The following is a 27,018-nucleotide window of genomic DNA, read 5'->3' on the forward strand; positions in this document are numbered from 1 at the left end:
CAGGGAGGGCAGCTCGGTGCTTTGTAACCACCTAGAGGGGTGGGCTAGGGAGGGTGGGAGGGAGACACAAGAGGGAGGGGATATGGGGATATAAGTATACATATAGCTGATTCACTTTGCTATACAGCAGAAACTAACACAACAATGTAAAACAACTATACTCTAATAAAGTTGTTAAAAAAAAAAGAACATTTTTGTTGAATGTGTGTCTCCTCCAATCCATGAGGGCAAGGATTATCTCCATTTTACACATTGATGTCTATCAGGTATTGATACCTCGAAGAGTGTGTGGCACATAATACATGCTCAACAAATATTTGTTTAATTAATTATGGATTAGGATGTCAGGGATTTTGTCCACCATCCTTAACACAGTAGATGTTTGATAAACTTATTAAATGAATGAGGCCAAGACCATGTCTTTGCTTTCTTTATACAATGATCACACTGTTGAACACATGATTAACACTCATTACATATTTTTGATCGGTGGATGGGAAATGAAATGGGCTTGCTACTGAACTTTTTATTATTGTAAACACAATTCTTCCCTTCATGACTGAGAAGGGGTTACCAGTTTGCTTACACACACAAGGAAGAAATCATTTCTACAACAGCTAAAAAAAATTCTTCCAGGACAATGCATTTAAAAGGATGGAAATTAAACTCTAAGGGGAGGGAAAGTATCAGGAGCTGTTCTGCACTGTGGTAGAACAGTCTCATTATCATATACTAAAATGAACAAAGCTTGCTTAGTGAAGAGAAACACAGCCCTCCATAAGAGATCATTGGGAAACAGCTTAGCAATGGCTATAACCTTGCCATGCAGAGATAGATCATCTCAATGGGCTTAAACAACCTCCCCCTAAAGCTTCTCTAAGCATGCTTTGTCTCCACTCTTATTACAGGAAATCAGTTTTGATTCTGCAGGCTAGAAGTGCATGGTATTTTTTGTCAGCAACATAATCTTATCAGAAACTGAAGTCCATAGGAGTTAGGTCATCAGAGAGGGTTTCAAAGTGGATCTGACCCTGTACATAGGGATGGCAGGGCAACTTGGGGATGGAGAGTACTAAGGAATTACAGGGGAAATCTGCAGGGAATGTCAAAATCAGCTCCACTCTTCCCCTCTCCTAGGAGTTTGTGGAATTCCTTTTCATTCAATCCTGAGGTCATGCTGAGTCATTTTCAAAAAAAAGTGTTCTTCAGTGCACCACATCTCTGGAAGCCCTTTAGCCAGCCTGTTAGTCATTACTATACTCACAGGCTTGGGGCCAGCACCATTCACACTTTCCTCTGCTCTGCAGCAGACGGATTGAGCTCCTCTCATCCTTGAGTTCCTTCTCCCCCACCTCTCTAAAACTCTTCTGAGGGAGGAACAGCTATAACTTTGGGGATAATATAGCTTTAAGGAAACTTTTGGCAGATGCTGATGTCCTAACATCTGGGCAGTGTTAACAGAATCCCGGAGGCCCGGACAGACCAGGAGCCACTCGTTCTAGGAATGTAAAAAAGTAGAAGTTTTTCCGACTGATGAGAGGAGCAGAGAGGAAGGAGAAAGAGAAAGAGAAGGAGAGAGAGAGAACACAAAAAAACCATACAACAGGTAAGATCTGCCGCTTCATCCGTCCACACCACACTACCCCATTTCACAACCCGGGAGGGTAACGAGAGCCAGGACTTGGGCAAAATGGCTTGGAGGTGGGGTGGGGGGAGGAAGAAGTTCTTTTATGAAACTGGACCACATGCTGCTTTCCATTTGAGCCGTGACCTGGCTGCAGACACAAGTTCCCACTACCTTCCCGGCCCACAGCAGAGGGATGGCTGACCCCAGTGATGAGTCAAGTTTTCAGTCTGAGATTGGGGAGAAGGTGGGCAGGGAAGGGGTCACAGGCTCAGAGCACTGGGTCTGCAAAGGAAAGCCCCTGCTCCCAAACAAGGAACTGGATGGAAGCTGCATGTGGGAGAGGGGTTGATGATTAGGGCATCTAGCTGTTCATTTTCCTGAATCTCTCTTTAATCTCCTCTCTCTCATCCTTTCGCTCCCTCTTTCTGCTTTTATCTCTTGCCTTCAGCTCTGGCAGATTGTCTTTTCTTGCTAAGCTTCCTTTCCACATCTTTCCACTTTCCTTGCCTCCCCCGCTTGCTCTTACTTCTCTATCCTGCTTCCTTGCCACTCTCTAGACAAAATCTGAAGCCATGGAGTAATGAACTGGAAAGTGATTTTTTGCCATTCTTGGACTTCTCACGCCCCTTAGGGAGGCTGGCCAGAATCTGTCATCTTTTTGTTCCTCCATTTCTGGGACCGACACCTCCCCCGAGCATGGCATTTCATTGAAAGCCTGTGGGTGCTTGCTGAGAAGTCCAGCAGCCAGTTTATACCAATGGGCAGCAAGTTTTAATACTGTCATTTATGAAGCATTTGCCTACTGGGAACCACACAACTCTCATCCCATTAGAGTGAGGACAGGACGGGAAGTAAGAGGGCAGTGGGAGCTTACTTACCCTCTCCTCACGTACCTCAGTAGGTTCTTTCCAACCCCACTGACTTCCTGCTGGCTCAGCAGGGTAAAACTAGAAGGTTAGGCTGGACTTGAAAGCCAGAAGCCACTACTAAACCACTAAGCCTCAAAGCCCAAAGCTAAGAACAGAGCCAGGGTATAGTCACCACCTGAGAGACTGCAGAAAGGAGACATCCAGTCCTGTTCAAGATGGAGTTGGTAATAATAATATCTAATATACATGGATTGCTTCCCTATGTGCCAGGCAATAGTCTATTCTATAAGGTAGATACTATTATTATTCCCATTTTATAGATGAGGAAACTGAGGCTCAGAGAAGGTAAGGAATTTGTCCAAAGCCCCATAGCTAATAGGGACAGAATTGGATACACATGCAGATCTGTGTAACTCCAGAGTTCAAATTCTTAGTCCATATATGCTAACACTTTCCCAGATTTGTGGTTAGGAAGTACTAGATAAGCAGATGAAACCATCAACTGGTGCCTTTAGATTGCAGGATTCCCGTTTGGTTCTATATGACTTAATGTTGGCCCTTTCCTGGTCTTTGTACCTCACTGTCCCTCTCTGTAACTTGGAACATAGAACATTGGCATCAGCTATCACCAGGGTCAATTGAGAACTGGTTGTTTTATGCCCTATTCCTCCTGGGAGGGAAAGACCAAAATTAACAAACAGAGTGTTGTTATTCTATAAAGTGGAAGATCCTTACAAGGGGGACCATATAACAGGCATTCATTATTTTAAAAATCTCTCTTCTTCCTTGCAGATCGTGCATTTCTGCTTTCTCTCACTTTTGGAAGTTCATTGATGGCTGATTTCTGAAAGTCATCCTCCTTTGCCCTGGTGCTCCTGGCCACATACCTCTATTCTTGTCTCCCTAAACCACCCTCCCACTCCCCCTTCTCCCCCTTTCAAGGATGGCCGTTCAACTAACTCGAAGAGGAGCTCTCTCTCTGCTGCTCTTCCTCACTCCAGCAGTGACGCCAACCTGGTATGCAGGTAAGCTCTAGGAGCTGTTGCCCATTATTTCCAGGAAGGGCAGGGCTTAGAGCAAGTGTTAGAGAAGGGAAGGGTTAGACCGCAATAGGAGACACTTAAATTAGATACAGAGAAGAACTATCCTCAACAACAAAGATGGTTAAACATTGCAAAAGGCTACCGAGGGAGGTTTTTGAGGCAAACAGGTAAGAGATTTTTGAAAACAGGCTGCACCAGCATAAAAATGACGTTGGTAAATATATCCTTGTAGCTTATTTGTACTACACAGGGAATATGGCAAATATTTTATCATAACTATAAATGGAGTATAATCTTTAAAAATTGTGAATCACTATATTGTACACCTGTAATTTATATAATATTATACATAAACTATACTTCATAAATATAATAAATATAAATAAATATTAAAAAATAAGGTTGGTCAACATGGCTTTTGAGGCCACTATCTTACCTGCTTCTTCACTTACTTTCTCTCTCTTTCTCTCTCCCCTCCCAGACCTTGTTTATAGGATGAGATTTTTATAACCTTTTCTGCTGAAGATTGTTAATGACAATTCAGACCACATTCTCTTAAACAGGAATCCCTCAGTTTCTTCTGGCTTGTTTCTTATTTTGGAAGGGATGGGCATTTCTAGATCCCTGAATGTTTCATCCTTTGCCCCTGGGGAGACATAGGGAGCTCAAGAGAACAGACCCAGCGAGGAGATGGGAGAGGGGAAGGGAAGGAATGAAGGAAGGATAATGAGGTGCCAGACAGGGGTTTTTGATGGGGCCCAGCTGGCATTCCAAGTGCTAAGAATGTTCTGTGGCCTGCAGCATCTGCCTTCACGGGGGCTGGGGGGAGTAGGGGCAGGAGACAGGCCCAACTAATGGAGTTAGAAAAACATCCAGAGATGAGTAAATAAGAAACTGCTTCCATCACAGCTGCAGTCATTGTAGCTAAAATTTTCCACATGCCCTTAGCTCCTGGTGGAGGCTTCTGGCAGTAGCTCTGTTTGGAACAGCTGCATCAAGCTTTCAAACAAATATGCGCACTTCTTCCCCTCCTTGGCTTAACCTGGCTCTGTAGGGGGTGAAGCATAAGGGCTGACGCTGAGATGAAGAAATTCAAGTCAAGCCCTTGGAAGAGTGCACACTGCTTGGGGTTATAGGAGCCCCAAGTCCCCAGGAGATACCATGTGCAGCCGTACTCCCCAACCTGCCCCCAGCTTCAGTTCAAGTACATGAACCCAAAATCCGGCCAAAGACCATGAGACTATGGAGTGGAGGTTAGATGGCTCAAGCCCCATTTTGAATAACTATAAGAAACCTCATGGCACGCAAAGGCCTTGACCTTTCCCAGGGTGGAAGCCTGAGCTGTTGGAGTCTTAAGGACAGTGCAGTTTTTTTAAAGACTTGGATTCATTTGAAACTCTCAAAGGGCTGTTTGCAAAGGTGGCTACTCCCCACTTCTCACAAGAATCACTATGGTCATCACTCCTTCTCAGGAGCCCAGGCTGGTGAGGTCTCTGACAGCCCTTCAAGCCCACTCATTCTGCCTTTCTCTTTTCTTAGGAAGCTACGTGATGAGAGAAATTTGGAAATTTCCCAATAATCCTCCCCTACATCACTAGCTCAGTTGTCGGAGCTTGCTCCATCCCACCTGTTCATTTCTTCATTCAATAGATATTTAATGACCACTCTCTATGCATTCAGCACTGTTTTGTTCATGACTATAGCTTTGTCCTCCAATGGGAATAGTACAAGGAAAGCAGCCAAGTGTGGATTCCTGGCTAATCAGAAAAAGGATCCAAGGATAATCAGCAGGGGGTGGGAAGCGTTAAGAATGTAAATCAAGCCAACAGTGGGTTAAAAGTGCATATTGGCATATCTGTGCAGTTCAGGAAGTCAGACAGTATTTCTTATCATAATCCAAGCATTAGGGGGGATCTTAAAATTGTCATCAACTATCAGTTACATTTCCAACCACACCTTTGAGAAGGGTAGTGCTTAGAGGGTCTGACTGTACTATGGAAGTTGGGGGAACCCAGTAACAGACCACAGAGTAGCCACTGATCAGCATAAAGGAACCAAGGAATGCTGCCCAAAGCTCTCCCAACCAGGGCTGAAGAGGGACAAGCAGATAGAACAAGGTGGGAAGGGGGGACCCTCTGGTTTCCCATATCTCATCTCAGTATCTTAATATTTACCAAAAAAATACCCAAAGACAGGCAAAGAAGAGAAATGGAAAGGCTTAAAGTGGTAAGGTGGCCCCAACTTATTCCTGTCACAAAGCAGACTTGGCACTGGGCCAGCCACCTCTGTACCCTGGCAAAGACTGTAATTATCTGACTGAGTCTTCCCCTCAGCTTTCCCACATCCCCTGTAATTCTGGAATGATGTGAAATGCTTGGTGGCCTTCAATCCCGCACACATAGAGTGAAAAAAGGCTGAATTGTGAGAAAGATTTTGGATTTTTATTCCTGTTGGGCGTTGTCCAAAGCTCTCCCCTACCGCCATCTTTAGTGGAGTGTCTGAGTTTGGTCTCGAGGGGATCAAACCGCCCTGGGCTGGAATACCCATTCTGCTCCTTACTAGCTGGGAGACCTTGGGCTACTCCCTGAATTCCTCTGAGCCTGTTACCTCAAGTGTATATGAAAGCAATATGGGTGTCTACCTCACTGAGATGTCAGGGTGATCTAATGAGATGACGTATGTAACGCGCTGAACCCAGAGTAGGTGTTGAGTGATGTTAGCAGTCGTTGTTATTGTGGTTGTTGTTATCCAGCCACAGGCCTTGGACACTCCTGTCTGCTCTTCTGGTAAACAGAGGCTTGCTCCCTGCTGGGCATTTCTTCACAAGCAAGCTCTGGAACAAGGGTAGGGGGACCAAAACGTTTAGGGAATCATGCACATCTGTCCTCCTGTTTACAGGCGCTGTAAGGGTTTGATACTAAACTGAAACAGCTGACAAGAATTCTGTTTCCCACCTCCCTACAAAGAAACTTCCCAGGTGGGGAAAGAGGGAGCAAGGGAGAGGAGGCCTAAGAAGGAATAAAGGAAATCCAGGAGAAGAAGCAAAATGGGAAACCAGGAAAAAATAAAGGGAAGGAGAAAAAATGAACTCTTTCCTCTGGAATGAGGGCAAACCAACGAGGACATGATTTCATAAGGCAAACTTTCAGTTTGATTCATTCCCTTGTTCATCAAGCTGGACTGGTTTCCCAACACGCCCCCCCACCCGCAGCCTATGCCTGTGGGGACTGGAAGAGCCTCATCATCTGCACTCTGCTCCACCCTTTAGTGCAGGGGGCCTTGTGCCTCTTTGCAGAGAGGAGGCAGGCGAGCTTGTGGTCGGAGTGTTGACACAGGCCAAAGGGCTTCAGCACTAAAACCCAGCCCTGTCCTGGAAGCACACCCTCTCCTGGGAATGCAGAATTGTCTTCTGACTCCAGCAGGGCTGGCTGCTCTATTCCTGTGTGTGCTTTAGGGCTCTGGGAGGCTGGAAAGAGAGCTTCCGGCAACTTCCCTCCGGAAAGGACCAAGTTGTATTCCAATTAGTTTGTATTCATGACCCATTTCCTGCCGTCTGGTGGAACGCACTGTTTAGTCTCCCGGACAGCCATAGACTGGCCTCCACCGGGGAGTGGCCCACTTAACGGGATGAGGGTGGTTGTGGAATGTTCTCTAGCTCAGCAGCCCCCTACTAAGGCTCCTGCTGATTAGAGGAACTAGACATCTCTCCAAAGCAGGACAAACTGCTCAGGAAGTGAAACCCTTCTCATGCCCCCTCGCCTTTTGAGCCCTCCCTCTTTGCCTTCGCATGCCACCCCTAGCCCTGGCGACCAGGTGGCAAAAGGCTGGTGCCCTGTGGGCTGGTGGGAGCTTGAGGAATTATTTCCCTCTGAGGATTGTGAGAAGGCCCATCACTAGTGGAAAGACCCTTGCTCAGGCTCTATGTTTTCCTCCTACCTGGGACAACAACTGTCCATCCTCAGAGCTTGGTCATCAGTGTCCCACCAAAACTCATGTGTTACATCAAGGAAATGGGTCATTTCTAGTCCAGATGGGCAGGATTCATGGCTGGTCAAGAATTTTGATTTTTTTCTTTTGAATGGAGGTTTCCAGTGCTACCAGTAAGCCACCCACCTCTCCCCCAACATGAGTTCACCCTCTGTGCACCTGAGGTGTGGACGTTTGCCCACAATAGTTCTGCTGCTTCACAAGACAGGATTTTCCCCACTAAATAGCCACCTAGTTCCCCACCCATGGAGTGTCATGTCCTCAGAAAGGGACGAAGTTGGAAAGGGGAAAAGGTTGGGAAGGACTTGCATAAGAAACCAATATGTCATCTTGATATATTCTTCATTCTAGGTTCAGGCTACTACCCAGATGAAAGCTACAATGAAGTATATGCTGAAGAGGTCCCACAGGCCCCTGCCCTAGACTACCGAGGTAATCCTCTCTGCTTCTCAGGCTCAGGAAGGGCCTTATCTGGCCTAAGGCCTAGGCCCTGCCTGAAGCATCCTCACCCAGCTTGGCTCATTTGTGCCAAAGCTGCAGCTCAGGGAAGCAGGGGCTGTGGTTTCCAGTCATGAATTTGGTTACTGACTTGCTGTGTGATCCCACCTGTCTAGAATTAAGGTTGCCCATCTATAATTAAGTATTGACTGAGTACCTACTGTATACCTAATCCTCTGTAATGAAAGCCTTGGGTGATATAAAATCTAAGGTAGAGTTTTGTCCCCCTCAAGAAGCTTACATTCTGCTGGGGGATATGGGTGAGGGCGCAATAAAATTAGCAGGCATAGGGCAAGTAAGCGTGAAACTCTGTGCTAGCAGTAAATGCGATAGGAGTTAAGAAAAAGAAGTCATGGGAGGGGTCATGAAAGATGACATTTAGACTAGGCTTTGAATGATGTGTGGATCTGAGAACTGGAAAGGGGATGGGAGGGCCTTCAGCATAGCAGATGGCCACAGATATAGAGGTAAGAACAAACGTGTAAGAGGAAGGAGCTAGGAAGAATCCAGCCTCACTAGAGGAGATGGGATGTGGAGGGAGTAGTAGGAGGTAAATATAAAGAGTGAGACCAAATTTGGAAAGGCTCCATGATCTAGGGACCCTTCTAAGGAGAGGCAGGAGGACTATCTGTGAAAAATGCTGAATAGCAATTCCTGCATTAGAAGGAAATTTAGATCACACAATGTCTGATATCCCTTCCACTTCTAAGATTCTTTGTTTCTGTGCTTTGCAAGCCATGCTGAAGAGTTTAGCTGTTGTGCTAGAAGTTATAAGGAGTCATCGTATGTTTTTGCAGAGGGGAGTGAGATTGTAAATAGTAATTTCAGAATATCAACCTCATTACTGTGGACAGAAAGTAGGAGTTTGGGAGGGGTAGAGCCTGGGTCAGGGAGATTCTCCAGGAATCAGTAACAGTGATGTTGGTAAGAGATGATTGAGGCTAGTAGAAAAGAAATGGAGAGCAAGGATGAACCCCAGAGATGTCTCAAACAAAGAGATGACAGACCTAGCACAGATTTGATGCACCAAGAGGGTAAGAAACAAACGACTCTCTGAAAGCATCCAGTCTGAACACCTGGGAGAACTGTAAGACCCCCTCTCACAGAGACAAGGTTAGAAAAGAAAAGTGGTTTGGGGCTTTCCTGGTGGCGCAGTGGTTGAGAGTTGGTCTGCTGATGCAGGGGACGTGGGTTCGTGCCCTGGTCCGGGAAGATCCCACGTGCCACAGAGCGGCTGGGCCCGTGAGCCATGGCTGCTGAGCCTGCATGTCCGGAGCCTGTGCTCTGCAACCGGAGAGGCCACAACAGCGAGAGGCCCGCGTACCACAAAAAAAAAATGGTTTGTACCCTATAGACAGTGGGGAGTAGAAAGATGGAGCTTCGTGAGTCAGGTCGTTAGCTTAGATGGATGAGCTGTCTGAGGGATCAGAGGGCCAAGGTCAGAGCCTTAGAAGACATCTACGAATGTGATCAGGAGAAGAGGAACCAACAAGAAAAAGAGAGATCATTAGTGGTCCGCCATGTAGGAGGAGATTGGGGTAGCACCTATCAAATTACAGAAGCCATGAGGGAAGAGAATTTTAAGGAAGGGGAAGGGATAACAGATCTACTGTGTCAAATATTGGAAAGAAACAAATTGAGGGTATAAACAATATATTTGGCAAGAAGAAGGTAAATGGTGACCTTTGAGAAAACAGTTTCAATAGACAAATGATCGGAGTTTGGGGTTCCTCTCTGCTCCTTTCTGGCTACCTTCTACCTGTCTTCTCACTGCTAAATTGTCCAGACCCACTGCCTCTCTGTCCCAGCACTTGCTAACTCCCCAACTCCCTATGGTCTCTTTCCCACTCACCCACAGATTTCCATGCTGGAATGACAGCCCTTGAAGATCAATCACAATTCTCTCCTCAAGCCCAAATCATATGGCCCCTTCTTGAGCTCAACCTCCCCCATCTCTCAGAAACAGTGGACACCATCCCTCACTTCTCACCCCGCCCCCTTCCTTGGGCTCCAGGACATTTCACTATTCTGGCCATAGCTGAAGCCAAGAACGGAGATGCGTTCTCTAGTGGTAACAAGAGGGAGCCTGAGGCATGGATCTGAACTTTGAGTGACCCTGACCTGTCCCCCTGAGCTTCTGGACTACATCTCCAATTGCTGCTGGACACTTAAATTTGGAGATATCGAAAACTAAATTCTTTCTGCTTCCCTGAAAAAGGTTTGACATCTGGCCTTCAAACTTTTGATAATGATACCATCATTCTCTTAAAAATACCTTAATGGCACCTTTAATAGCCCCTTTTCCTCATCACCTCTCACCAGTCATTCACCAAGAATTGTCATTTGTTTATTAATCCATGGGATTAAAACCTTTATTACCTCACACATTGATAATGACAATTGCCTCCTAACTGGATTCTCTGACTCATATTTCTCCTTTCCCCAAACCTAGTGACCCACTGTGATCATTTCTAACAGAATTTGGTCTCAGTCTAGCTGTCCGGCCTAACAACTCATTACCCCTTCTCCCCACATGAAATCGATGAGTAGCCAGATTAGTGGAGTTTTACTCTGTTCCCTGACTGCTTTGGCCCATGCTGAACTCTCCCTCATCCATTCATTCTTTCATTCATTTGTTCAATGGCTATTTGTTGAGTATCTACTGTATACCTACTCTGAAATAAATGTTTATTGTCTGGACCACTCGTTCGACATTCATTATATACTGCCTCTTTGGTTTACTTTTTATTACCCTCAACAAAATAGTTACCTGTTTAACAGAAGGAGCCACGTATGACACCCCATAGAGCTATGTCAAAAGTAGATGCTCAAGAAATGTTTACTGGCTGGTTGGCATTCTGGGAGCAGAAGCCAGATTGTAGGAGACTGTAGATGGGAGAAGTAGATAGGAAAAAGCAACAGGTGCAGAAGGTACTTTCAGGGGGGAGGGTCCAACAGCCCTATGATTAATATTAATCTGCCTCATTGGTTATTTTTAAATATGTATAAAGCCATTAAAAAAATAAGCCACATGGTGGCCTTTGGCCTTGGGGTCAAGTGTCTCATGGCTATCTTTGGGACTTAGTCTCAGGGCATAAAACTAATTCAGTACGGTTATCTATGTTGAGGGGGGAGGGGTGGCCAGGAAAGTACAACCTGAGGTTCCAGCATTCCTTGTAAGGTCTTGTGACCTCATAATCCACAGCTCTACAACTGTAGTGTTTAAGAGACTTTCTGTAATTTGGGGATGGCATCTCCAGATGGCTGCAGCGTTTTGTTGCTTGAGATGGGATGAGCCAGTGGCTCAAACCCAGACACTGATTCAGGGAATATCATTCCCATTCCCAGGATTAGATATATTTTACACACGCATTTTCATTTGATTCTCAAAACAGTCCTATGAAACTGGTTTATTATCCCCACTTTACAGATCAGGAAACTAAGCTCAGGGAATTTCAGTTTAGAGAATCATAGAGCTCAGGGGTGGCAGAGCAGGAATTTAAGCCCAGTTCTGTCTGACTTCAAAGCCAAGCTTATTCTATTTCTTTCATAAAAAAGGTAACCTTTTTTTTTTTTTGCAAAGAAGGTTTAAAAAAAAAAAACAAGAGTTAACCAGTAAAAAGCAGATCAATATTTTAGAGCAAAGTGTGCATGTACTTTGGTACCATTTTCACTAATCTTGAACTTTCTTTCATTCCCTTAAACTGAGTCCTAGCTTGGAGTCAGAAACCGTTCTCTGAGGTATGTCCCAATCCTCTGGGCCACCACTTGCTCCCAGATTTCTGCAGTTCTGGGCAAGCTGGTAACTCTGCCTGAGTTATCTGAAGGTAATCACGAAGAAGGCGCTTTCAATCCTGTTGTCAGCACACTGTTTTCTTTATAATCTCTAGAAAGAGATATGTGGATCGCAGAGGCCACAGGCCTGAATTCAAATGCCAGCTCCTCCACCTTCCAGCAGTTTTGACCCTGGACAAACACGTATTATGTGCTAGTCACTGTGCTATGTATTTTATAAATGTTATTTCATTTAAATACATTTCATGCTTGCTCTGGAGTGATAGGGGAAGATCTCTAAAACACATTGTTAAGTTTATTTTAAAAAACATTGGTGGGAACAGTGGACGTAATATGCTACTCTATGTGATAAAGTGGAGGGGAAAATAAGATTCGCTGTATATGTGTAAAGAAACTATTAACAGTGTTTCCTGATGGGGGGACTTAGTGGGGGTAGGTGTCGGAGCAGGGGTGGGAGGGAGAATTTTACTGCATAACTTTTATACTTTTGGGGTTTTGAAACATATGGCTATAGTACCTAATCAAAAATGTAAATGTATACTTCAAAACAGCAGCCTAACATGCTGCAATGACAGATATTGTAGTTAGAAAAAAAATGGCTTTTAGAGCCAGACAAACCTGGGGTTCAAATCCCAGCTCTGTCCCTTACTTGCTGAGGGATCCTGGGCAAGTTACTTCCTCATCTGCAAAATAGGGATAAATACCTACATATTGTACCTTACAGAGCTATTGGGAGAACTATATGAGATGATGGGAAAATGAAAATATAAAGTATGGTAACTAGCACACCATAGCTACTCCATAATGACTAACAATTTTCCTACCACGTTCTTAGTTTCAATTTCCCATCAGTACTCTTTTGTTCAGCCAGTTATGAATCTCCGTAACTGTACTGTCACCTCTCCCATGTGGAAGTATTTCTTCATCTCATCCACATCAATGGCATGAAAGGCATTGTCACATGCCTCACTGACTTCCACATAATGCACCTACCATTTCCCCTGCTCTACTAGTCTGGTGACCATACCCAAAAAGGAAACAAGGTCAGTCTTCAATTACTTGTTTTGGGGGTCACTTGGAGATCACCACTTCTTCTCCTAACTGCTCATAAGCCTATGTTTAAATATTCTAGAACACTTTGCTATCAGTGCTGTCAGTCTCACCAGGCTATAGTTCCCAGAGGCTGCCTTCTTCTTCCTTCTGGGGCTCTAATGTACAGCATGGTGACTATAGTTAATAATTCTATGTTTCATAGTTGAAATTTACTGAGAGTACATCTTAAGTGTTCTCACTACAAAAAAAATGGTAACTATGTGAGGTGATAGATGTGTTACTGAACTTGATTGCAGTAATCATTTCACAATGTATACATATATTAAAACATCACATTGTTCACCTTCAATATATACGATTTTATGTGTTGATTATACCTCAATAAATCTGGAAAAATAGAAAATTGGGATAGTGTTTTTGCTCTTTCCAGCCTTCCAACATGTTCTTTTTTTTTTTCTTTTGGTAAACTGCTGTGCCTTGTCAAGTCTTTATTTTCTTTTCTTCCACTTTTATGGAGATAACTGACATACAGCACTGTATAAGTTTAAGGTGTACAGCATAATGATTTAACTTACATACATCATGAAATGATTATCACAATAAGTTTAGTGAACATCCATCATCTCATATAGATACAGCATTAAGGAAATAGAAAAAAATATTTTTCCTTGTGATGAGAACTCAGGATTTACTCTCTTAACAACTTTCACATATAACACACGGCACTGTTCATTGTATTTATCACGTTGTACATTACATCCCTAGCACTTATTTATCTAACAACTGGAAGTTTGTACCCTTTGACCACCTTCGTCCAATTCCCACTCCCCCCACCCCCTGCCTCTGGTAATCACAAATCTGACATGTTCTCTTTATGCCAGTATTCCTCGAGGCCAGCCAATTTGGACTTATTTACAATAGCTAGACCCTCTATTACTGTCTCAGCATTTATCCTGAGGTATATATTTCCCTTTACTATTGCTTGCTTGTTCTATCCATTCCACTTTTATGTGTATTTTCCTTGACAGAATATGGGTGAAAAATAGGATGAGAGTGATTGTTGAGGTCCCGGCCTCGAATGTAAAGTCTTGATGATATGTGTTGTGACCATATAATCAACAGCTCTGCAGCTGTAGTGCTTAAGAGACTTTCTGTCATTTGGAGACGGTGTCTCCAGATGGCAGCTGTGTGTCACAGCCACAGGCTCAAAGCTAACGCTAGAAGCCATAAGGCTGTTGTGGCTTAAAGGATAGTTTTCTCACTGTCATCTGTCTTCATTCTCCAGCTGCCCTCAAACAGAGGCTCTAGCCTTTCTTTGTTCCTTTAGCTCCTGTTGAGCTTTTTTTCACAGCCCCCCTTTTTTTGTCTCTTAGGATTTGGGAACCAAATTAGCTCATATGGGGCTTTAGCCTTCCCAGCCCCAGGCTAAGAAATCTGTGTCAGCCTATGTATGTGTTCTTGGGCAGGTGGCCCTCTGCTTGTTTATATGTTCCCCTTTAAAATCTGAACCCACTGAAGAGTCATTTATTTTGTGTAGCAGATGAGGCATCTTTATGATAGCTTTATGATTTAACAGCCCTATTACCTTTTGTGCTCAGTATTGAACTGGGATTGGACTTTCATTCCTAAGCAGCCTACTTTGACATGGCATTCCCCTCCTCTCTCTAGCTTACATCTTTGTGTTATTTTTAACAGTTATTGTAAATGTACACACTGTAAAAATTCACTCTTTTTGGTGTTTTGACAATGCAAAGAGTCAGGTCATCAGTACCACAGTACCAAAAATTTGCCCAGGGCTGCCCCTTTGAGGTTATCCACCCCTCTACCCCAATCTCTGGCAATCACTGATCTATCCCAATATTTCTGCCTTATCCAGAATGTCACATACATGGAATCCTACAGCCTGCAGCCTTTTGATTCTGGCTTCTTTCATTTCACAAACTGAATTGGAGATTCCTCCAAGTTGTTGCATGTATCAGCACTTCCTTCTTTTGTATGGCTAAACCACAGTTAGTTTAAACATTCACCCTCAGAAGGACATTTGAGCTGTTTCCAGTGCTTGACAATTATGAATAGAATACTTTAAACATTTGTGTACAGGATTTTGTATGAACACGGGTTTTTATTTCCCTTGGGTAAATACCTAAAGTGGGACTGTGGAGTCACCTGGCAAGTGTACATTTACCTTTCTAAAAAACTACCAAATAATTTCCCAAAGTAGCTGCATCATTTTGTATTTCCCCCAGCGATGTATGAGATAGTTTCTCTCCATCTTCACCAACACTTAGAATTGCCATTTTTTTTAAGTTTAGTCATCCCAATGGATGTATAAGGGTATCTTTTTGTAGTTTTGATTTAGCATTTCTCTAATGACTAATGATGCTGAACATCTTTTCGTGTGCTTATTTGCCATCACTATATCCTCTTCAGTGGCATATCTGTTCATATCTAAAGCTTATATTCTAACTGGATTGTTTGCTTTTTTTACTGTTGAGTTTTCCAAGTTCTTTATATAGTCTAGATACTAGTCATTTGTCCCATATATGGTTTGCAAATATTTTCCCCCAGTTTGCGGTTTGTCTTTCACCTATCAACAGTGCTTTCCACAGAACAAAAGATTTTAACTTTGACACGGTTCAGTTTCTTGATTTTGTTTCTTCTATGAATTGTGCTTTTCGCATCATGTCTAAGATCTCTTTGCCTAGCCCTAAATCCTAAAGATTTTTCTCCTATTTTTTTTCTAAAAGTTTTATAATTTTACTTTTTTCTCTGAAGTCCATGAGCCATTTTGAGTTAATTTTTGTTTAAGGTATGAGACACTTAGGTCAAGGTTCTTTGCTTTGCTTTTCCTTTTTTTTTTTTTTTTTGGCCTATGGAAGTTCAATTGCTCCAGCATCGTTTGTTCAAAAGGTTATCTTTCCTCTATTAAATTGTTCTTGTACCTTTGTCAAAAATCATTTCAGTATATTTGTGTGAGTCTGTTTCTGGGCTCTCTGTTCTGTTCCATTGATCTATGTGTCTGTCCTTTCACCAATACCACGCTGTCTTAATTACTGTACTTCTAGCTTACTTTTCTTCTATTGCTACAGTCCCCCGATGGTGTTATACATTAAATATCCAGGATGGAGAAGCCACATGCTACTCACCAAGAGGAGGAAATTATCACAGCAGCCTGGGCACTCGCTGTGAGCTCTCCTGTGACCGGGGCTTTCGACTGATTGGACGGAGGTCGGTGCAATGCCTGCCAAACCGCCGTTGGTCTGGAACTGCCTACTGCAGGCGTAAGTGGTATCTGTGCGTGCGTATGTTGACATGAGCGTGTGAGACAGGCTGGCCAGCCAGCCACCCAGGGTATATGCCTGGAGGTGTTACTCTGACCTCTGTCAAGTGCAAATTGAGAATCTTCCACAGGCTCCCAACAGGGTCTTTCCCCATCCTAACATTCCAGCTCATTTTCTCTCCCTGTGGTTATTGGTCAAGCAATAGGGGCATTAAGTAGCAACCAGCCCTTCTGGCACAGGAGGTCGAGGAGTGCATGGAAGCCTTACACCTGATGTAGACTTGGGCCTTCCTCTGGAGCTCTGAGCATATGTGGTCTCAGACTCATTCCCACTTGTGGCAAACTGCTGTACTTCCTGACCTAAGGCCTTAGAAGGCCTTGGCAATGAAACTATGAGACATCCACTAGTCTTCATTTTCTTCTGAAAGTCAAGAAGAATCCCTAAGGCTGGAATGTGGGTGTGCTAATATGCACGTTTCACGTCATGTCCCCCTTAGCTCCCAAATCCCTGCCTCTTATTCAAGCCCTACAGCCTACCCCATTTTGGCAGCTGAGCTTTGTCTGTCCCTATGTCCATCACTGAATGCCATTTGTAGAACACCCATGTGTGCGGGGCCCTGTATTGGTCACTTCAGAAGCCAATCCCTCAGTTACCAGGCTGCTTATAGACTAATGGGATGGAAACACAAATGTGTGCACATGAATGGAGTGTAAGGGGATGCAGAATGCTGAGCATTCAGAGAGAAATGGGGTTGGTCAGAGAAGATGCTGTGGAGGACAGGAGAAGCTTGATAGCCAGAAAGAGGGAAGCTACCACGTCCCTCTAGGTGACTGTAATGCATTTGTTTTAGGACTTAGACACCATCATTTCCAAAATGAATTTGAATTGGCCTTACAAATAAGTCTACAATGAACATAAAACTTAAAATAAGTCTACAAATGAACATAAAACCAGTTAAAAATTGGAGATGTACATATTTCCAGGTGCCTAGAATGAGTTAATTACTATATTTAAACACTGAATCTGGCTGTGTCCTTCCTCATAAGAGACACAAGGGCAAACACTTTGGATCTATCATTTTCACTGTCACGTAATACTAAGAAAACAAATTCAGCTGAAAAGACAAATCTTTTTTTTGGACCTGATTTCAAGGAGGTCATTTTTTGCCTAGGTCTTTATATAAAGGAGACTGGAAAAAATAAAAGGCGATCATCCTCAAGTCTGATTTGACCAAGAAGCAAAACAAACATAGCTCATAGAATCTTTATTCAAAGCTCCAATAATTGAAGTTAAGGAGGGTTAGAACTTAGACAACCTAAAGGAAGATATGGCTGGCCTACTTCTTTCAGGCATCAGGTATTTCAAACTAGACTTTGGCAAGCACAGGCTCACAATCAATTCATGGAAGCTGTCTCCGCTGGCACACGTGATGTCTAAAGCACATGGACTCGTCTTTAAGCAAATGCCACCAAAGCTGGCCCTCCAGGCACTGGCCTGACTTGTATTCTCACTGGCACAGAGGGCTAGCCTGCCTGTAAGTGAGCCTCAGCTGAGGAGTGCTTGTGGTAGTACCAACATTATACTCAAAAAAGGAGCCTTAAATTTGTTCAAGGGCGTCTAGCATTTGAGGAACAAGAGAGGAAAACTATCAGCTGCTGAGGCTCTGAATAGGCCCAGAGGTTTATATGCATTGTCTCTTTAATCGGCACAACAATTCTACTTCATGGTATACACATTTTAGTGACGAAAACACTGAGGCTTGGAGAGATGAGGTAACTTGCTCAGGTCACAGAGCTAGTAAGTGGTGGAGCTGGGATCCAAACTCAGGTGCGTTTCTCAAATCCATGCACTTGGATGAGTAATTTACTTCTTTGAGACCACCACCCCACCCCCACCCACCAAGAGCAGTACCATAGTTCATAATATCAAAATAAGAAGGCAATTAGGAAAAAGAGGCAATCAGGCACAAAAATGTCAGGGCAGTTTGGTGTAGGGTTTTCTGTATTTTCTGCTGTTTCCGATACGGTTCTCCCTGTGCTAGATGCCCAGGCATCACCTCCACATAAACCCCACAGGCCACTGAACTTGCCACTTCATTCTCTCTTAGAGATGAGATGCCACGCATTGCCATTCATCACGAGTGGCACCTACACATGCACAAATGGGGTGCTTCTTGACTCTCGCTGTGACTACAGCTGTTCCAGTGGCTACCACCTAGAAGGTGACCGCAGCCGAATCTGCATGGAAGATGGGCGATGGAGTGGAGGCGAGCCTGTATGTGTAGGTAAATGCTGGTCGCTCCCAGCTGTCCTGCTGCAAAGAGCCAGCCTGGCATTATGTCCACCACAGAAGGCATTCCTGCTCGCTGCAAGGGTGGTACCCTGGGCATGGGCTTAACAAAGTGATCACTTCCCGTGGAGCTGGGCCTCCCCAGTTTTGTTGAGCATCTTGAACTGAGAGTGCATCTTTTACCTACCCAGTGGTGTGGCATTGTTTCTATGGGTTCCCTCCAAGGAAGGCAGGGGACCCACGAGTCAGCACTTGATTTATGACCTTGGCAGACATAGATCCCCCCAAGATCCGTTGTCCCCACTCCCGTGAGAAGATGGCAGAGCCAGAGAAACTGACTGCTCGAGTATACTGGGACCCACCCCTGGTGAAAGATTCGGCTGATGGCACCATCACCAGGTGAGTAATGGATGCCTCCTATGCTTCCCACCAGCTTCTCCCAGGCACTCAGACTGCCCACACTGAACCGCTCAGACTGAGGGTACAGTGATAATGTGCCCCAGACCCCAGTTCTAAGAGTCACTTTCCTCAGTGGCTCTCTCACTTTGTCCCATGCAGGGTGACACTTCGGGGCCCTGAGCCTGGCTCTCACTTTCCCGAAGGAGAGCACGTGATTCGTTATACTGCCTACGACCAAGCCTACAACCGGGCCAGCTGCAAGTTCATTGTAAAAGTACAAGGTTAGAAAGAAGTCTTCCATTTCTACATTGCTTATTATTCCTGCTCTTCCCTTACCCTCCAGATGCCCATCACAACCCTCTCCTCTCTATACCTAAAACAGACACTGCATATATATTGGGAGATGGGGAAAATAAGTTCACTAAACAGGTCATTCAGGAAGCCTGCATGACATGTGCATACACGTTTCAGAAACTCTGTTTCCCAACAAGACTTTCTCACTCTCCTAAATCTACATAAAATCCACAAAGGTACTCTTATCCATTTCTTTTCTTGGCCTTCAAATTAATGATTAAAGCTAATCAGCCTTCATTCTCCATCTTCCTCCTCTGCTGAAATTGGTGGTGTTGGCTGCCTGATTCTTGCTTTTTGTTTTGTTTTGTTTTCATCATAAAATTAATTCATGCTCACTGTTGAACATATGGGAAATAAAGAGATATATAAAGGGGAAAAAACCTATTACTCTATCATCCAGAGGCAATTGTTGTTAATCTTTTGGTATTTTCCTTCCAGTCTTTTATTCACACATACTTTAAAAAATATATAATTGAGATCATACTGCATATCCAATCTTATGTCACCCTTTTTTACTTTTCATTATAACACAAGTACTTTGTTTTTGTTTTTGTTTTTTTTTTTGCGGTACGTGGGCCTCTCACTGTTGTGGCCTCTCCCGTTGTGGAGCACAGGCTCCGGACGCACAGGCTCAGCGGCCATGGCTCACGGGTCCAGCCGCTCCACGGCACGTGGGATCCTCCCAGACCGGTGCACCAACCCGTGTCCCCTGCATTGGCAGGCGAACTCTCAACCATTGCACCACCAGGGAAGCCCCCTTCAGAAGTATTTTAATAACAGTATAATAATCTGCTTCTAAGAATATATCATACTTTGCTTAACACTTCTCCCACTGATGGATATTTAAGTCTCCTCCAATTTCTTTTTGCTATTAAAAGTAATTTGTATGGTAGTCATCTTTATGAGGGGTGTCCCCAAAGTCTGAAAACAAAAATGGCAATTTCTTTTTACAGATTGATACTCTTTTGATGACACTATATATACTCACCTGTGCTTCCACATTTTATGAACACCTTTGCCTACATTTTAGATTTAATTCCGTAAGGAAGGAAAATTCTGGCTCTAGCTCTGGCCATTGGAAACACAGACAAGTCATTCATTCTGATCTTTCTGGGTCTGCTGATCTAGAAAACCCAGGATAGGCATCCTCTTAGCCTTTTTTTTTTCTAAAAGAGATAACATAGCCCCTAACTTGAACTCCTCCCTGATAGTGAGACGCTGTCCAACTCTGAAACCACCACAGCATGGCTACCTCACTTGCACCTCAGCGGGGGACAACTATGGTGCCACCTGTGAATACCACTGTGATGGAGGGTATGAGCGCCAAGGGACCCCCTCCCGGGTGTGCCAGTCCAGCCGCCAGTGGTCAGGATCACCACCTATCTGTGCTCGTGAGTGAAACTAGGAAATGGGGAGAGTGGACATATTGATCAGGGCTACTTTGGGGGATCTCCCAATGTCTATGACTCAGGGGCCAAGAGCAATGTGTCTGATGTGGGAATGGGGGATTCTGAGATGTTTCAGGGCCAGTGTTCCCCCTTAGCATACTCCACCTCCAAGAAAAAGGGTTTAAAATCTCCAAGTGTTCTTTCAGGATTTCCCCCAAGGAAAATGGAGAATGGACTTGAGGACACGGGGAGGGAGAAGGGTAAGCTGGAACGAAGTGAGAGAGCGGCATGGACATATATACACTACCAAATGTAAAATAGATAGCTAGTGGGAAGCAGCCACATAGCACAGGGAGATCAGCTCGGTGCCTGGTGACCACCTAGAGGGGTGGGATAGGGAGGGTGGGAGGGAGGGAGACGCAAGAGGGAACAGATATGGGGACATATGTATATGTATAACTGATTCACTTTGTTATACAGCAGAAACTAACACACCATTGTAAAGCAATTATACTCCAATAAAGATGTTAAAAGAAAAAAAGAAAGAAAGAAAGGGAGAAACAACCAAAAAAGGTTAACCCGAAAGGCTGGAACACCTCAAGATGTTGTTATCCATGCTGGGATGAAGGAGCAGGCCATACTCTGACTGGCCATGTGCTTCTGCCCTAGCTATGAAGATTAATGTCAATGTCAACTCGGCTGCTGGCCTTCTGGATCAGTTCTATGAGAAACGACGACTCCTCATCATCTCGGCTCCTGATCCCTCCAACCGATATTATAAAATGCAGATCTCTATGCTACAGGTGAGAGCCACTCCTCTAACCAGGGCTTAGCTTCTTTGCATTCCCCCTACCCCACTCCGTTACTCTCCTACCTCTTCTCAAAGACTTGCTCTTTCTGCAGCACAAATGCCACTTCCTCAGACTCTGTGGACAACATTTGATCAGTTTTACTGTAGACAAATTTAGCACATTTTAAAAACCGCTGTTTTTACTGAAAAGACAGTGAGGTTACTGGAATGGTGGGTTACAGGAGGCTTGGTGAAGCATGAGAAGGCTGTGTGGCAAAACACTCTGGAGAGACTTGTAAGATGTATGATCAAATGTAAATGTGGGGAATTAATTATGTTTATGTTTTCAAGGTATAATAGCACTAACAGACAGTAAGTGCTGTATAAGGACCAGGTATACAAGTATGTGCTTTACACATATTCACTTAATTCTCACAGCAACCCTTATGAAATAGGTACCATTACTATCTCCATTTTTTAGGTAAGGAAACTGAGGCATAGAGTGGTTAATGATTTGCCCAAAATCACTAGCTATTAAGTGGCCGAGCCAGGACCGAACCCAGACAGTCTGATTCCAGGATCTGTGCTCTTAACCACGACTAATAGCAGACGAGAAGGAAAAGTGTTGTGATATTGCAAAGTAATATGTGGGAATTGCGTGAGGATTTTTAACATTCTACCAGATATCTAGTTAAAGCCACTTGTGGGGGAAGGAGAAGTGGAAAGGACAGAATAGATCTGACCATTGGGACTTGTGAAAGGAATAGACCAGATTCTATCACTATGTTGTACACCTGAAACTTAGATAATATTGTAAATCAACTATACCTCAGTAAAAAATAATATAATGTTAAAAATAAAGAATAGACTAGGCTCTTGAAGAGAATTCAAGTTATGCTGACAAGACTTGGAGAACCAGCTCTGATAAGCTGAAAGGGGCTGGATACCCAGGTAAAAGAAGAAGTTATTTAGGGGGGTTCTAAAAGTTGAATCTTACAAGTTGCCAAGTCAATATTCAGAGGCCCAGGATGAAAGCAGCTGTATCAAGCGAATGACCCTGGGTATCTAGACCAAAAAGGACCTAGTTCCTCCAAGGATCCCAAAAAGGCAGACAAAGGCAATACCTCAGCTTGAGCAGAAAGCAAGAACAAGAACAGAAACCAGCCAGGGAGGACTGTGACTTTGAGGGCCAGGTCTAGAGGAGTAGCCCAAAGATTAAACAAGGGGTGGGCACCAGGCAGTGCTCACTGCTACTTTAAACCTCCCCCCAGGTAACTGGCTAAGAGGCACCCCTGCTGGATGAGGCAGAACAAAGAGCCGGGGTAGGGTTACAGGGTGTCCAGCCCAGTGCAGAGGAACGCGAGAAAGGGTAACGGAAAGAGCACTGGCACCATTTTGGAGAAATTCTGGAGACTGAGAGAAGGCCATGGCCATGTAGCCTAGTGGTAAGGAGCACACACTTGGGGCAGGCAGCCTCGCCCTCATTTTGAATTTTGGCTCAGCATCTTATTGTCATGAAAATGTGGGCAAGTTACTTTCTCCTTTACAGAATAAGAATGATACCACCTACCCTGTTAGGGATGTTGTGAGGATTAAATTCAATTATTCCCGCGAAGCATTAGGTATGTGTGTTCAATGAACAATAGTCACTGTTATCCTATCACAATAGCTATCCATTAAGAACCTATGTAGCTTCCAGTTATAAAATAAATAAGTCCTGGGGATGTGATGTACAGCACGGTGACTATAGTTATATCGTATGTTTGAAAATTGCTAAGAAAGTAGATCTTAACAGTTCTCATTGCAAGAAAAAAAATGGGACTATGTGTGGTGATGAATGTTAACTGGACTTATTGTGGTGATCATTTTGCAATATAGACACATATCAAATCATTATATTGTACACCTGAAACTAATATAATGTTATATGTCAAATAATATCTCAATTTAAAAATGAACCTATGTATTTAAAAACCTATGCAGGGGCTTCCCAGGTGGCGCAGTGGTTGAGAGTCCGCCTGCCGATGCAGGGGACATGGGTACGTGCCCCGGTCCGGGAAGATCCCACATGCCACGGAGCGGCTGGGCCCGTGAGCCATGGCCGCTGAGCCTGCGCGTCTGGAGCCTGTGCTCCGCAACGGGAGAGGCCACAACAGTGAGAGGCCCGCGTACCGCAAAAAAAACAAACAAACGAACAAAAAAAACCAAAAAAAAAACCTATGCAAAACTAAGCAAGGAGAGATGATGTTCCTGCAATTTATCAATTACATTTCTCTTTTCTACCCCACATGGTGTAACCAGTGTCCCACACTTCATTAGAATAAAGGAAACACTGTTAGGGCAAGTGCTTCAGGAATGACAGAGGGAAGAGGTCGTAGACCCCCTGGTGTGATGGTTGGGGATGAAGCCCCTCCTTTCCCACACTGCCTCCACGTGGTCCCAGGAGGAATCAGCTAAGTAGCCTTAGGTTTGAGTCTGATAGCCTATTACAGAAAACCTTCTTCTCTCCCCTCCCAGCAATCCATCTGCGGACTGGACCTGCGGCATGTGACCATCATTGAGCTGGTGGGGCAGCCACCTCAGGAAGTGGGGCGCATCCGGGAGCAACAGCTGTCAGCCAGCATCATCGAGGAGCTCAGGTCCAGGCTGCGAGGCCACAGGGAAGGGCTGGGCGGAAACTCTAGGCAGGTCATTGGCCACAGGAGGGTTGTGGGACAATCAGCAGACACTACTCTCTTAGCGAATTCCTTGTGTTTGAACTCTTTGGATGTATTAGGTAAGGTCAGAGAGTGGCAGGGTGTCAGAATTAAATTGGGGGTTGGGCGGTGCTTAAAATACAGATGACCACCCCAAACCACCTCAGGACTGTGCTTTTAGGAGGCACCTGAGGTGACTCTGAAGCACAGCCAGGGCTGAGACACAGACCCAGACATGACTCAGATAAGCCTCTGATCCTGTTGCCTTATGGCCTTACCCCTTTGCCCTCAGTCTCCAAAGGAGCAAAACACATTTTAGGCATTGAAATCTGAATCATACCCATCTGCCCCTGGGGGGAGAGAAGACCATAGGCAACAGGTGGTAGAAGTTGACTTTTCTCATTATCTATCTATTATCACCCTTCCAATGCCTCCACATATACTCAGAGCCAATAAAGCCATCACTGATCTCTGTTCTATAAACAATACCTGCCCCTAAAGCTCAGTCTCAGTAGGGACAGAAAGATTCAGTCCCAGATAGAAGAGAGACTGGGAAACACTCAGAGGAAGGAGACTGCAGACTTGGTGATATTGCTCAACTTCAAGGTTGACTAGGTGACATTCATCAACCTCAGGGCTGCCATGTTTGGTTGTGCAGGCTGTGCCCAGCCCAACTCTAGGAAACACTAGTCGCAGCGTAGTGCATGTGACCAGTACTCCCTGGAGTTATTCCATGCAGCCCGCATTGCTGTATGTGATAGCCCTGCTTAAGGGGGCCTGTGAGGCAAACACAGCTTGGTAATAACAAAGCTGTTCCATCTGGAGTGAGGAAGGGACAGCTTAACAGAGCTAGACACATAGGTGCAGCAAGATTCGGGTCTGAGCAGAGAAAAACAAAGGGACTTGAGACAGGTAGTGGAGGGGATGGGGCCAAGGGATTGGGTGGGGAAAAAATTAGTCCATCAGTGGAGCTGTGAAAGGTCAGAGGGTAGTAGAGCCTGGTGGGATGATGCCAATACAAGGTCTCAGACCTCCCTGGGCTCTTCTCTCTAGGCAATTTCAGCACCTCACTCGCTCCTACTTCAACATGGTGTTGATTGACAAGCAGGGAATTGACCGGGAACGCTACATGGAACCTGTCACTCCCGAAGAAATCTTCACGTTCATTGATGACTATCTACTGAGCAACCAGGAGCTGACCCAGCGCCGGATGCAAAGGGACATATGCGAGTGAACTTGAGCCAGGGTATGGTTGAGGTCAAGGGCAAAGGTCCCATAGTCAGCCGAAACTGGGGCCTAATAAAAGGAGAAAATGCTTTTTCCACAGCTCTAGGGACAGGACTCTGAAGTGGGTGAGGTTCCCGGATCCTGGGACATTTCCAGGCACCTTTTTAGGGCTGTGGAATAGTTTCCTTAAGTAAGTCTCTGCTTTAGGTAGCACTGGAGGAGCATAAGAAGCTAGGGAGGGACTGAGGACAGGCCCTGGGCAGCAGGTTGTGGACAGAAGGTCTTGCTTTCCTAACCTGGGCTTCTGCCCAGCTCTCCAAAGTCTTCCAGATAAGTAAATTCTAAATTCATTCACTAACTGGCTGTGTTTTAAATGGCTTCTCTACCCTGAAGTGACAGCAGAGGGCAGCACCATCACAACAGACAACCAGGACACTAGCAAGTGTGGCTGATCTTCCTTACAGGTTAACTGTGTGATTGGAGGTGGGGGGAGCACCAAAACATTCTTGAACTTGTTTGTCCTTTTCCTTTTTAGGGTATTGGGCCACAAATGTTCTGTTAGCCATCACTTCACCTAAGAGTTAGCAAACTGCTGCAGGGGGAGGGAGCTTGGGAAGTAAAATCAGGCCAGAGCAGAAGGCTTTCTCCTGCCCCTCCAACTAGCTCATGGGCAACAGTCTCTCTCCTTACTGAGCCTCCAGTTCTCATAGCAAAAAGGGAGCCAATGCTGCCCCTTCCTCAGAGAAACCCCCAGTTCGTGATCTAGGAAACCTCAGAACCACCAACTATAAACTAAATCAGGGAGAAGGAAAAAAGACAGCCTCAGCCTCATGTATTAACTTACTCAGACACCCACTTTGAAGAGATGGCCACAGAGCAGGTGAGAGCTACAGCAGCACAAAGCCTAGCCTTAAGGGTCAGGCCTGCAAGGAAATGTGGGCTATTTGAGCTCTTGGGAAGCAGAGCCACACTCAGACTCCCTGCTCTGGCTTTGGCCGCACTCAAGCGTGCATCAGTGTTTGAAAGAAAAGCACTCTTCCCCAGGCTGCTGGGAACCTTCTTTTCTACTCTCTTGGAACCCAGTGTCATGGTTAAGACTCAGCAGCCATTCACCTTCCACTTTCCCCAGGGGTTCACTGGTGGGAAATTAGAGGGGAGAAGGAAGCAGGCTAGGTGGAGAGGCAGAGCTAAAATGCTCGAGCACTCACTATGTGCCAGGTGCTGTTCTAAACACTCTCAATTGACTGAAATCTTCACAAGAACCCTGTAAGGTAGGTCCTGTTATGAGTCCCATTTCACAGATGCAGGGATGGAAGCACAGGGAGGTTAGGCAACTTGCCTAAGATCACACAGCTCAGAAGTGGCAGAGTTGGGATTTAAACCCCAGCAGCCTGGCTCCAGAGTCAGTGTTCCTAAACACAATGTTATACTGCCTCTACTTCTTTTTCTACTTTTCATTTAAAGACAGCTGACAGCTCTAAGTAAGGAGAAAGGTTTTATCTTCTGTAATCCCACTCAGACAGAACACTCAGAGTGTGCCCAGGAGGAAAGAGGGAAAAGAAAAGCTCTCAACCCAAGAAAACACTCTCCCAAGCAGAATGATGGGATGGAAATTGAGAGCCCAGGACCGGTGGGGTAGTAGTGAGTCACAGAGAAGCTGTTATACTGGGCGGTTAGTGGAAATCTCATTTGTAAAATGCAAAATTAAAAGGCAGTTTCTGG

At 44.8% G+C, this 27,018-nt stretch overlaps 2 protein-coding genes across 2 annotated transcripts in view; one reads left to right on the forward strand and one right to left on the reverse strand.

Moving 5' to 3' along the window:
- Nucleotides 1–27,018, reverse strand: part of SYTL4 (synaptotagmin like 4) — a 196,502-nt gene that overhangs the window by 6,692 nt on the left and 162,792 nt on the right. The window lies entirely within an intron of this gene.
- Nucleotides 1,252–25,654, forward strand: SRPX2 (sushi repeat containing protein X-linked 2). The gene is made up of 11 exons (XM_004283520.1): nucleotides 1,252–1,606; nucleotides 3,289–3,521; nucleotides 7,878–7,958; nucleotides 15,962–16,153; nucleotides 18,261–18,437; nucleotides 18,715–18,841; nucleotides 19,001–19,122; nucleotides 20,407–20,586; nucleotides 21,253–21,386; nucleotides 23,891–24,012; nucleotides 25,123–25,654. The coding sequence occupies exons 2-11, from the start codon at nucleotides 3,440–3,442 to the stop codon at nucleotides 25,301–25,303; spliced, it is 1,398 nt and encodes a 465-aa protein (XP_004283568.1). The 5' UTR covers nucleotides 1,252–1,606; nucleotides 3,289–3,439; the 3' UTR covers nucleotides 25,304–25,654.

This window comes from Orcinus orca, chromosome X (assembly GCF_937001465.1).
Source record: "Orcinus orca chromosome X, mOrcOrc1.1, whole genome shotgun sequence".
Classification (NCBI taxonomy): domain Eukaryota; kingdom Metazoa; phylum Chordata; class Mammalia; order Artiodactyla; family Delphinidae; genus Orcinus; species Orcinus orca.

Coding starts and splice junctions, on each gene's coding strand:
- SRPX2 (XM_004283520.1), top strand. CDS start 3,440: ATGGCCGTTCAACTAACTCGAAGAGGAGCTCTCTCTCTGCTGCTCTTC. Junction 7,959..15,961: donor CCCTGCCCTAGACTACCGAG/GTAATCCTCTCT, acceptor CTATTGCTACAG/TCCCCCGATGGTGTTATACA. Junction 18,842..19,000: donor GCTGATGGCACCATCACCAG/GTGAGTAATGGA, acceptor TGTCCCATGCAG/GGTGACACTTCGGGGCCCTG.